Source organism: Hyperoodon ampullatus, assembly GCF_949752795.1.
Source record: "Hyperoodon ampullatus genome assembly, chromosome: 13".
NCBI classification, from domain to species: domain Eukaryota; kingdom Metazoa; phylum Chordata; class Mammalia; order Artiodactyla; family Ziphiidae; genus Hyperoodon; species Hyperoodon ampullatus.
The window spans coordinates 66,298,565-66,311,054 of NC_136926.1; the positions used below are offsets into that span (position 1 = coordinate 66,298,565).

Consider the following 12,490-nt stretch of genomic DNA (forward strand, 5'->3'; position numbering starts at 1 on the left):
TCCTTCCATCTGCTTTAAGGCTACAATCACCTCTGTTAACGTCACTCCCAGACCCTCTTAATAAGACAGACGTCCCAACAGGATGCGGTCACTCTTCCCCTATTTGCTTTGCCTGCCTGGATCTCAGCTCTCCTTTTAGGCCCATGAAGCCAATCATCCCATCCCAGAGATGGGTCTCTTGTCCTCCAGTTTGGGTCTCTCTCTTTACTGAGAATTCCCAAGGAGATATACATCACAAAATCCCCTAGTAACTGGCTCACTGGATCAGACTAGTGTACAGAAGGGTCGTGAAGCCAGTGATTAGAGCAATGGACCATCAAGGCCACGGCCCAGGGTTTGCACTTCACCTGGGGAGGCTGTACTCTGACTTGTGCAAGGCAAGAGAGGGTGTTATAAAACTGCATCTATGCAGCTACGGAAATGAAAAAGAAGAAAGGATTTATTCCTCATTACGTGAAGGCTGCATTTAAGGGAATGTGGTCCATTATACCTCTTTTTACCATCATTTATTCACACTGTAACACATTATTCCCTGTATTATTTTTTTTAAATCTCATCCCGAGGTCATTTTAATGCAACAGACCACCAACCACAGGGCAGAGGAAAGTGGGGCTGTATGCACATCTGTCCACTTCATTCTCAAGACAAGTGCACAAAATTCTGCCAAGGGGTCTTACAGAGATTTCTGTGCATTTGAACAGCACAGTTTAGGTGAAGAAAAGAGGGAAGGAGGGGAGGCAGGTCTGAATATTCACTAGAAGTCGCTGGCTAGTCCTTCATTTATTTGATGTTTCCATCCATTCAACCAGGGTTATCTGTGGAACTATAAACGTCAAGCTTCAGGGCTCACAGCCCATCCACCCACAAGGCAGAAGACAGCCTCATGCCTGAGCACAAGAGCTTATCAAAGGCTCTTCACTTCACTCCAAGATGCTCTCAGAGGGCACACGCAGGTAAGAATGCAAGAAATGGATCCAATCGGGTAGTTTTCAACTGCTCCAGCCAGGGGCCCAAGGAGACTGCACCTTGCTGAAACACGGAGTAAGGAAAAGTCATTTTCCTCCTCAATGCACTCCTGTAAGTGGGGGTGGGGTGGGGAGGAGGATTTCTTTCCTATTACCTGAAAGTTACGTTTGGGATAAAACAGTCCAAATACAGCCAGATGGATCTTACCAGCATTCATTCATTTTCTATAAAACTGACCCTAAGAAAAAAGTTTTCAACTCCCGCAGGTTGGCCCTGAGAAGTCCAGCTGGGCCTGTGGAAGGAGCGGGGAGGATGGCAGTGGCCCTTAACGTGGCCTGCCTTCCTGATCCCTTGTGACTGTAAGCCAGCATGAGAGCCCCAAGCTGCCAGCTCAGGGCAGTGCCCACCAAACAAGGCTTGTACATTCACTCCTTGTCCGAGGAGTTTACGACTTCACTGGGGAGAATCAGACCTGCAAGCACGGAACAGCTAGAGTACAGCAGCACAAAACCAGCCTAATGTGTATCATCCAAGGCTTCCTCCTTTGGGACCCCATTTAACATGACTTTCCCTGAGCAGCTTCTGACCCACCTCAACTGCGCTTCGCCTTAGCATAGCCTTCTCACTCCGTATTGTAATTGTAAGCGAAGCAAGGGCAGGACGCACAACGTTTGCTTCAACACTACATCCCCGGGGACTAATTTGCCTGCATGGGGTTTAATGAATGAACGGAGGAGCCAGTGCTAAACTGCATGGCACAGGCACTGAGTGCTACCAGAATCCATATGCAAGTCAAGCAGAGAGTGAGGAGGGCAGACCAAGGTTTGAACTACTTGATGTATTTTACCTTCTGGGAGCATAGGCTGGAGTGGTCAGAGGCGGATCTGGTGATGGGTCCTTAAGATGGTGAGGATTTCGCTCTGGGACAGTAAAGCCTCAGCAGTCTACTTCTCTTACAGTTGCACAACAGCCAACTAACCTCTGTCTAGACACACAGTTGCACAAAAGCCAATTAACCTCTGTCTAGACACCCAGCTCTGGACACCATCTGCTAGTACTGGACCTACCCACAGCTCCCAAAATACAGATGACAGGCCAGGGACAGGGAAGCTGCATGGCCCCGAGGTGTGCCCTCACCACACGCATCCACCAGCAGGTGGCCTGGAGGACTCAGTGACAGGACTCAGTCACTATTCCAAGATCGGGCCGCGCACACAGAACGGGGAAGGCTCCAGGCCCGAGGAGTGGGGCTACAACGCTACGGGGTCAAGAACTAAAGCCTGCTCGCCCTTCTGGCTCTGTCCTGGCTCTCAACGCCACTAGCTCCAAGTCAACAGTCTCCAGGCACCTTAGCAGACAACAATAACAGAAACGGAGGGTGACTGGGACCCACTGAAAGGCTGTCTTCCTACCTGATGGCAGCAAAACGCTGACGCATGCCCCTGGCACCCCACTCTGGCTGCTCCGCTCTGGCCTCCGGCCTGCAGGGTGGATGTGGGCAAGCGCCTGCTTGCGAGGAATCGGAGCACTGCTGCCCGGCTGAGGCTCAGCGGTCCAGTTAAACTCTTTAAGTTCCTCTCTCACCTTCTGCGGGGCCTCCTGGGATTCATCAACATGCCCCTTGAGCCAACCCCATCTTACCCCGGCTTTATCCTCACCCCCTTCCTTCTTTTTCTTTGTCTCAATCCTTAACTATGACTTAAAACACGTCGGCCACAATTAAGTGATGCGCATTAGCTAAATCTCCAGATCCTTGTGGTTGAGACACATTTCTCAGGGCGTCTAGAGTGAAAACATATTTTTCAAAATAATAATGCACGTCAATTCACTTGTGCTCTGCAGAACACCGTTCCACCCCCAGCCTCTTATCCTCTCATTTCCCGTGGGCGTGAAACTCACAGAGGGGTGGGGCTGTGCCCACAGGGGAGGCAGAGCTGAGAACCCGCGACAGAGGACGCTGAGCCGCGCACACCTTCTCCCTCAGAGCCCCCAGATGCACACCTGCGGCGGCAGCAGCCCAGCCCCAGGACGGGCACGCAGCCCGTTTACTTACTTAGTGCGAGCTCTTCAAATTCCGGAAGACCGGCAGCCGCGCAGAGCTGGTAAAAGATGTGGTAATTCCTCTCATCATCGGCCTGGAGTAGGAAAACAGTTAAGCAGTGTTAGGGGGAGGGACCCCCAAGATCGTCCCCTCGCCCGTTCTAATTCCAGGGTGACAGAGGTCAAGGCTTTTCCTTCACGCCCCTGCCGCCTTCAATTCCCACCTCCAGGTTTTCATTCACCATTATGGGGCCTTCTGCCAACCAGAGGACTTTTACCTCCTGATGTATGCAGAACACAGGGGTTTTCTTTTTCCTCCTCTATAGAACATCACTGCTACCCCACAAGTGACGGCTCAGTGGATCAGCACTTGTTCAGATAACCGAGCTGCCTGGCTCATGGTGGGCTGACCGTCATTTCCCTGCTGCAGGCTCCCTTTCTCCTCTGGGAGGCTTGGAACTAAGTAAAAGCTATGCCCATCATGTCGGGCTGGGGAGGTCAGGAAAGGTCCACGACTGAGACAGGACTTCCAGGGGACAATGGGGCCAGACCTGCCTTAAACTGGCAGAGTGGTCATGGTGGTGGTGGATGGGACGGGGGCTTCAGGAGGCCTGAGCAAGGGCAGCAAGGAAGAGGAAAGCCCACAGGGAGTCTGGCCAGAGCCGCGGCCAGCACAGCAGGCTGTTTCCTCTGATGCAGTGAAATGAAGGATGTGGGGTAGTCCAACCAAAGCTGGAGGTGGAGAGAACCACTCTCGGGGTTGTGAACTGCAATGACCACCACCGAAGGCCAGGGTGGAGGAGGAAGAGGGTCACCAAGAGGCCAAAGAGTAGTTGGGAAGGAGGGAACAAAAGGCGAGCAAAGAGGAACTGAGTCCCATGAGAAGCGAGAACTCCATTTATTTGAAGAGGAAATGAAGTAAGTGGTCAAGTAGGTTTTTTGTTTTTTTAATATAACTTACCAAATAAGATTCCTGGTGAAAGTTGAAATCCACAGACCCTATATGACATTTCCCTGATCACAAGGCTCCGCAGTCCACAAAGAACACAACAGTCTTATTCTTCACTGTATCTCTGGTAACTAGCACAGGGCTAGCACATAACAAACAATATATGTTTGTTGACTGAATCTAAAATCAATGCCCTGGGACTTCCCTGGTGATCCAGTGGTTAAGAATCCACCTTCTAATGCAGGGGACGTGGGTTCACTCCCTAGTCAGGGAAGTAAGATCCCACATGCCTCGGGGCAACTAAGCCCACACATCTCAACTACTGAGCCCGCACGCCACAACTAGAGAAGCCCACGTGCCGCGACAAAGACCCAGCGCAGCCAATAAATAAATAAATAAATAGATAGATAGATAGATAAATATTGTGCTTGCATGGTACATGCATGGTATTTATTTATTTAAAAATAAATAAAGAAATAAAATAAAAACAATGCTCACTGAAACATATCAATACTGAGTAAAAATTTTTCAGGTCTGATGCCTATAAATGAATACTTATTAATGGAAAAAAAAAGAAAACCAAAAGAACAAGCCCATCCAAATCCAGGTTCAAACAATGAGATGTTCTTTGGGCACAGGGAGCAGAACATGGAGCGAGTAAAAATCCATGGGAAAAAATACAAGAAGGTCCAGTCTCGGGGCTCACCTGAAAGACCACTCTGGACTTCTCCAAAAGGTAGGTCCTCATGTTGGCCCCAATGATGCGGTACCTCTTGTCAAAGCCAATCTGAATGTACTTTCCGAAACGGCTACTGTTGTCATTGCGAGTGGTTTTAGCATTCCCAATGGCCTGTGCAGAACAAACAAACAAAAAGTGCGCACAACATGGCGGGTTTTCTTAAATTTCAGGACTGTATGCTCACGGCGGCACCTCTATTCTCTCCGTCTTCCTTCCTTCTAGAACCTCTCTACTATTAGGATGACAATGGGTCGAGCTAAAAGAAAACAAAACAACTTCATTTTCCTGCTTCCCTTACTCCTAACGATGGCCAATGAGAGTGATGAGTTGACTGATGGTCTCTCTAAAGGGGACTAAGCAGCTGGAAGGTGCACCCCACTGACCTTCCTCTCTTCTTCCTTTTCCTACCTGGAATGTGCATGTGATGGCTACAGCTGCAGCAGTCACCTTGGGACCACGAGGGAAAGGTCTAGAGAATCACAGAAACCACTGCTCTGACATCCTTGAGCCACTAAATCAATGCCAGCACCCAAGAGCTCTAGACTTTCTGTGAGAAAAATGAATCTTCTGGGGCTTAATCCACTTTGATCAGGTCTCCACTGATCAAATGTCAAATATCATTCCCAACTGTTAAATGGTGCTTCCTAGAAAGAGACCAAATGTCAAACACCCCCCTCCCCCTGACACACACATCATCACTAGGACATATCAGGAAGCCATCAACCTCTTGGTACTATTTCTTACACAGCAGCAGGGACACAGTTCAAAACACGAGACAATAATTTAAAAGACAAGTGGCTAAATGACTGGTCTCACTGTGTGATTATTCACTTCCTATAAAACATCACATTGGGCTTCCCTGGTGGCGCAGTGGTTGGGAGTCCGCCTGCCGATGCAGGGGACACGGGTTCGTGCCCCGGTCTGGGAAGATCCCACATGCCGCGGAGCGGCTGGGCCCGTGAGCCATGGCCACTGAGCCTGTGCTCCGGAGCCTGTGCTCCGCAGGGGGAGAGGCCACAACAGTGAGAGGCCCGCCTACCGCAAAAAAAAACAAAAAAACAAAAACAAAAAAAAAAAACATCACATTGCTGATGGGTTGGTAATGAACATACTAATACTGAAACCCCTTTCACATGTTTACTTTTTAGGTGGTTACAACACTTGAAAAATATCCACTGTAACTTTTCAGTTGTCTAGGAAATTTAAGGCACAAAGAGGCTAAGAGAAGATCACGATTTCGGAGGCCCTGAGGGACCCAGCCCAGCCTGGCCTCTTGTCACTCTTGCCCTCTGTCTCCAGCCTCTTACGATCCTGAACTTGCTTTTCTTTCTCAAAAGTCCTGTGTTCTCTCTGCCTCCTCCCCACCTCCCCACCCCAAGTTTCACAAACACGGTTCCCTCTGCTGGGAACACTCTCTGCCCATGCTCCCTCCACTCCTTCTTTCTGGTCTCAGCTCAAATGTGGCTTCTTCAGGAAGGCCCACCCTGGCCTCATAAGCGAGGGGAGCTCCCTCGCCATGGGCTCCCCCAGGCCTCACTCTGCACGTCCCCTTGTTTCCCTAACCCCCATCTCCACGAGACACCACCCTGTCTCCGTGAGGGCGGGATGTGCACGTGTGCTTCCCCATGGGACCTCCCACACTCACCCCAGTGCCCAGCACACAGCAGGCATTCAAAATATCTGAGTGAATGGAAGCATAGATGAACTTGGGTTTTGGTTTTCTTTCCTGTGAAATAAGAATTTTAAGTCCTTGTCCTCGAAGGTCACTTGCCTCTTTAGGTCTCTAAAATCTCCTGTTAGGGTCATGAATATATATTTTTTTCTTTTAGGGTTTAAAGTGTATACAGCAACCTATACATCACATATACAGTGTGTACCTCTGTAGGAAAGTGGGGAAAGTGTAACCCCAGTACACTGCGTTCCTCTGAAGGGAACCATGGAGCATGGAACATGCCCCTAAGGTCAGGGCGAGGCTGGAGTCTGGCCAAGCTGAAACGACCTGTAGAGGGGAGGGATAGGGAGGGTGGGAGGGAGGGAGACGCAAGAGGGAAAGGATATGGGAACAGATGTATATGTATAACTGATTCACTTTGTTATAAAGCAGAAACTAAAAAAATAAAATAAAATAAGAATAAAAATAAAGATGCTATGATGATCCATGTAAAAAAAAAAAAGATGATTAATCCGAGGAGTTTATGTCACCACTCATGCCCCTCAGCATCCACCAACCTCATCATCTCAGCAGAGGCTTCACTGCACCCACTTCCAAGAGAGCCCTGATCCTTCAAGGCACCATGTGACAAGCCACTGTCAGACTTCAGGGAGCCTATTCTGCTTGAAACGTGGCAAGGAGGGCTGTATTCCCTAAAATGCAGGTAAAAGGGATGGTTTCCCAGGCCTCCATCACAAGCTAGGTCCTGGGCTGGGACCCCTTTAGTTTCCCTGAATCTAGACAAGAATCCCAGGGGAGAGGCATTATCAACTTTCCTCATACTTATGGGAAAACTTAGGCTCAGAAAGGGTAAGCAGTGGGTAAGCAGTGTGCCCAGGGTCACTTGGCTGGGAAGTGCCAACACCAAGATATAAATTCAGATATAACTGAGTCCAGAGTCTGTGTTCATTCCACTTGGTTTCGCAGTCCTTTTCCAACTCTCCAAACTACTCACCACCAGACAGGAGCTGCCACCCATGTGGGTAACTTCTTACATCTCAAACAGCCAGGTCATATCAAAGGATAAAGACAAAGACATGAATCCTCACTTTTACCTTTTCATAAGAAAGGGGAGAAAAGCCTTTCAGAGGATGGCAGGGAACCAACTCATTACTCTGACAACCAGTAGATAAGGAATCAAACATCCATCCTAACTTCCCTGTGTAAACTCTATCAGCGTTAACTAGCTGGCAAGGAGAAGTTTCTCTTCCTAAACTTATTCCAGCTGATAAATGCAAGAGGAAAAATAGAATGAGAACGTCATCATTTTGTAACTCCTGATGAATTAATAGATCTAGGCATAAGCAATGGCTGCTGACATCACCAAAAGACACCTAAATATTCTGTGCGTCTTGACGGGAATACATACCACCACCAATAAAGGGTCCTTGGATTTTAAGAACAAACAAGCAAACAGACAAACCTAAATCTAATCAAGCCTCTAAATTTTACTACCCTTTCAAAGGATATACAGAGGCCAAAGGAACATGTTAACAACATCAGGAGGGTGCAATCAGCAAAGGCCAGTTTGTGTAAAATTCTAAAGGATTATCTAGTTTCCAACACAAAATCTCGATTCCAAAATTTCAAAAAATTCAAATTTTGTCATTTCTAAAATGGCAACAAGAACCTTTACCACATCTGAGGTCACTCCTCGTGGTAGCTTAGGGAAAGCTTGCCAACAGTCTAAAGATCGCTGCCGAAAGGTCTACCCTCCTGACCTCACTAGGCTGCTTTGAGAAGTGATATAATGGATCTACAAGTACTTTGAAAGTATATAATGGTACCCACAAAGGGAAGGGGTTGTTTGTACTATTACTACCAAACCCATAAACTCCACTCTGGGCGTGAAGAACTTCCAATGTCTACACATGTGTGAAGGACCTGCATGCTGTTCTTTATCTTTTAAACCCTTGCTAGGTTTTTTGTTGTTGTTGCTTATTGACTTAGAAAATATTTTGATGCATGAGGAAAACAAATCCAGTTGCTATAGATGATAAAAACCCAGGCTTTGATTCTGAGTCCACAGTCCAACAAAAGACACAGTTATGATACAAAGAGTTAAAATTTGGAAAATGAACAAATGATGTATGCAGGGAATGCATGGAAGAAACTCACATGACCAATAAACATAAGATACCCAACCTCAGTGGAAATCAGAGAAATGTAGACAAAAATGACAGTCCAGAGTGGCAATAACTAAAGAACTTTGATACTATGAAATAATGATGAGGATGTGAGGAAAAAGGAACTCTCATACACTGCTGGTCCAAATGTAAACTGCAACAGCCATTCTTAAGAAGAATTTGGCATATCTAGTAAAATTGAACATATATGGACCTAATAATCCAGCAACTGTACTTCTAGATAGTACCTAGAGAAACTCACACAAGTGTACAAGTGGGTGGGCAAAAGAATGTTTAATGCAGACTGTATTTAACAATAAAAAATACAGTCTAAATGTCTACCAATAGGAGGAAGAGATAAATAAAATGTGGAATATTCATAAATGGGATGCTAAAAAGCTGTTGAACTAAACTAGAGCATGATGCATGGATAAATAAAAAAACAATCAGTGAAAAGCAAGTTGCAAAGTGGTTAACAGAATATGATACCATTTTTATGTGATATAAAAGAACTACCTTTTTTCTGGTTTATACATATACAAATATGTAGTAAAGTAAAAATGGACTAGAACAAATCATTTCAATATGATTGGGATTATACAGTACCGAGATGCATATCAACCAGTGTGGAAACAGAGAAGGGAGAAATTAGCCAATGCTGGCAGAACAGGAAACACTTTAAGAAGTGTAAGATGAAGTGGATCTTAAAGGGTGAGTAGAATTTTACCAGTGGGGAAGGAAAAGGAATTTTATTTATAAATATAGTGTAGACAAAGGGACAGGGGTATGTGAGAGCCCCAAGTGACGAATGGCTAGAGTGTGTTGAAACATGAGAGAAAACAAGAGGAGAAGGTAAGGTATGGTGGGGGCAGATTCTTGTATGAATAGGTTAATAGTTGTAGGCCTTCTTGCTTCTCCAGCTTAAAAAAAAAGTCAAACCCTGAAAATTACATAGTAACTGGTCTTAGTTTCTGTCAGTTTTGCTCATTGTACCCCTAGCCCCCTTTCTTTCTCCCAGGTTGAGGGGAGTCTCTGGGGCTCCTAGAGTTGTATGCCTGCAGACTCCAGTCAGCCCAAGAAGCCATGTGACCCCTCTGGGCTGGGCCTGGGTTCTGGCCCTGCTCTATCAGTCTCTTGACTAGCAATATCTTTTTAATCAGTGCAGACTAGTGAACAAATCACTCCCAGGATGCTGACAAGCTCTTAAACAGAATGGGGTCAGAGAGCTCTGGCGCTGACAATAAAATCATCCCAATCCACCCCAGCCAATCCCAATCCATCCTCAAGTCACCTTTAATTCAAACAACTGCCACTTAGCGCAGCCCACTGGGAATTCCGCCTCCTCAGACGGCCCTCAACTCTCCGACTCCCTAGGAGGCATCTGCAGCTGCTGGCCTGCAGAAATAACGAGGTGATGACATGACCATAACTGATTGCTTTGTTGGGAGGTGCCAACCTTCCCCGGGACAGGACCGGAGTCATCAGTAATCAGCTGTGCCCTGATTAAAACATGACTTGCACTGGTTGTAACCCTCTGAGGAGTCGCAAAGCTGACTGGGCTTCCTGACACAAGGGCCCAAGTAAGACTCTGAACTTGTAAAAAGTTGGGTTTTGGCAGAGCAGAAGCTGCTCTTTCTCTGCTTGGCAACACTCTAATTCCACCTAGAGTTCTTCCTGGCAATAATTCTTCCTTCCCATGTTCATGTCCAATATTTCTCTCAAATGTAACACTCAATAACAGCTCAAGGGATAGTCTCTATGATAACAAAACTCTGTATTTGACAGAATGAGCCCTCTGGACTTACCCACATAATTTCCAAAGTACTAATTTGCACAACTTTAGAAATTTAATGTTTTGAGCTCAAACCACTGTAGCATTTGTTTACATGATATCATGCAAGATTAGGCTGGTTCATGTACACACTCCTCCTTCTCTAGGGGTGTGCATGTTGCTCTCACATTTCTTCCATGCCTCCCCAGCAGTCCACCAGCCTACTCAAGCTATAACAGATACTGAAAACATTAGATCATTTCAGATCACGGTCATTTAAAAAACATTCCCAAAGCAGTGACCCAAACAGGTGCACGCCAATGTTCACAGCAGCATTATTCACACTGGCCAAAAGGTGGACACAACCCAACTATCAGCGCAAGAATGGGTAAACAAAATGTGGTATATACAAGCAACAAAACATTATGTAGCCATTAAAAAAATCCGCAAAGTACTGATGCATGCTACAACACGGATGAACCTTGGAAACATTATGCCAAGTGAAATCAGCCTGACACAAGAGGACTGATGTCATATGATTCCACTTGTATGAGAGACACCAAAGAGGCAGAAATTAGAATAGAGGTTACCAGAGGCTGAGTAGAGGGGAGAATAGGACGTTATTGCTGAATGGGTACAGAGTTTCTGTTTGGATGATTAAAAAACAATTCTGGAAATGGATGGTGGTGATGGTTGCACAACACTGTGAATGTACTTAATACCACTCAACTGCACACTTAAAATGGTTAAGGTGATAAATTTTATGTTATGTATGTTTTATTACAACAAAACAATAAAATTAAAAAAAAACATCCCCCCTGTGTCTTGTACCTGCTTAATAATATGGTGACCTGTCTTCACTAAATCCCTATCTTGGCTAACAAGAACCGTGTTCAGTCACCAGAGACCAAACAGGTTTCTTCCCTTCCCTGTTTTGTCCAGAATAAGTACGTACTTTACCTCCAAAAGAAGAGGCACTCTGTGTCTTTGCAATTTTACTACCTAAAAGATGAACTGGGCTTCCCTGGTGGCGCAGTGGTTGGGAGTCTGCCTGCCAATGCAGGGGACGCAGGTTCGTGCCCCGGTCCAGGAGGATCCCGCATGCCACGGAGCGGCTGGGCCCGTAAGCCATGGCCGCTGAGCCTGCGCGTCCGGAGCCTGTGCTCCACAGCAGGAGAGGCCACAACAGTGAGAGGCCGGCGTACCGCAAATAAATAAATAAATAAATAAATAAATAAATAAATAAATAAATAAATAAAAGAAGAGGCACTCTGTGTCTCTGCAATTTTGCTACCTAAACGATGAACTGAATTTTGAAACTCAGAGGCAAAGGAAAAGCTGAAATCCTGGTCTCACTCCCACCTAAGATGAAACATGATGCTAATCGCAGAGTGCTGTCTTAGCTGCCTCCATTTAAGTGCAGTAGACGGCCCAAGGCGGGTGTGGACTCAAGTCCATGATCGTCTCCTGAATCCAGGCCATGGCCAGGCCGCCACCTTGGGGCTTAGAATAAATGCTATGAGCAAAGAGGCTACCAACTAAATGTCTGACAAAAGGAAGTTAAATTATGGTAAAACCATCTATTAATGTATGTTTGTAGCCGATAAGTTTGTAAAAAGCTTAATGATATGGGGACAAGGCATATACTGTAATATTCAGTGAAAAAGCTGGAAGGAAATATACCAAAATATGGAAAAATTATTAGCAGGTTGTAGGATCATGGGGGATTATTCCCTTTTCTTCCATATTTTCCAGTGACTCCTTCCTATTTTTTTAAATATTTATTCAATAAATGGTTCTCAAACAGGTGTGGGACCCAGATCCGCAGCATCAGGATCACCTAGGAACTTGTGAGAAATGCAGATTCTCAGGCCCTTCTGAATGAGAAACTCTGGGGGTGGCGCCCAGCTATCTGCTTTAACAAGGCCTCCAGGCGATTCTGATGCACAGTCAAGTTTAAGAAAAACTGTAATCTAATAGAAGTGTTTTTTTGTTTGTTTTTATCTGTTTGGTAAAAATGCCTTCAACTGTATGGACCATTTCCCAATTCATGTAAGAACAGATACCAAAACTTGCTTTTGTCTAATTCTTAGTGAACACAGTGTGTCTGATTATCCAGCAGAGAGTAAAAGTTCTCTGGATAATGCAACTCTGTAGGCAGGAGAGTTTGCCTGGATAATCAACGAGC

At 45.9% G+C, this 12,490-nt stretch overlaps 1 protein-coding gene across 1 annotated transcript in view; it reads right to left on the reverse strand.

The window, feature by feature from the left end:
• MYO5B (myosin VB) overlaps window positions 1-12,490 on the reverse strand; it is a 385,365-nt gene that overhangs the window by 157,359 nt on the left and 215,516 nt on the right. Inside the window, exons 6-7 of the mRNA XM_079718130.1 lie at window positions 4,662-4,805; window positions 3,020-3,101 (exon numbers count right to left, since the gene is read on the reverse strand). Of these exons, the coding sequence (XP_079574256.1) occupies window positions 3,020-3,101; window positions 4,662-4,805 (226 nt within the window). The remainder of the gene's footprint in view (window positions 1-3,019; window positions 3,102-4,661; window positions 4,806-12,490) is intronic.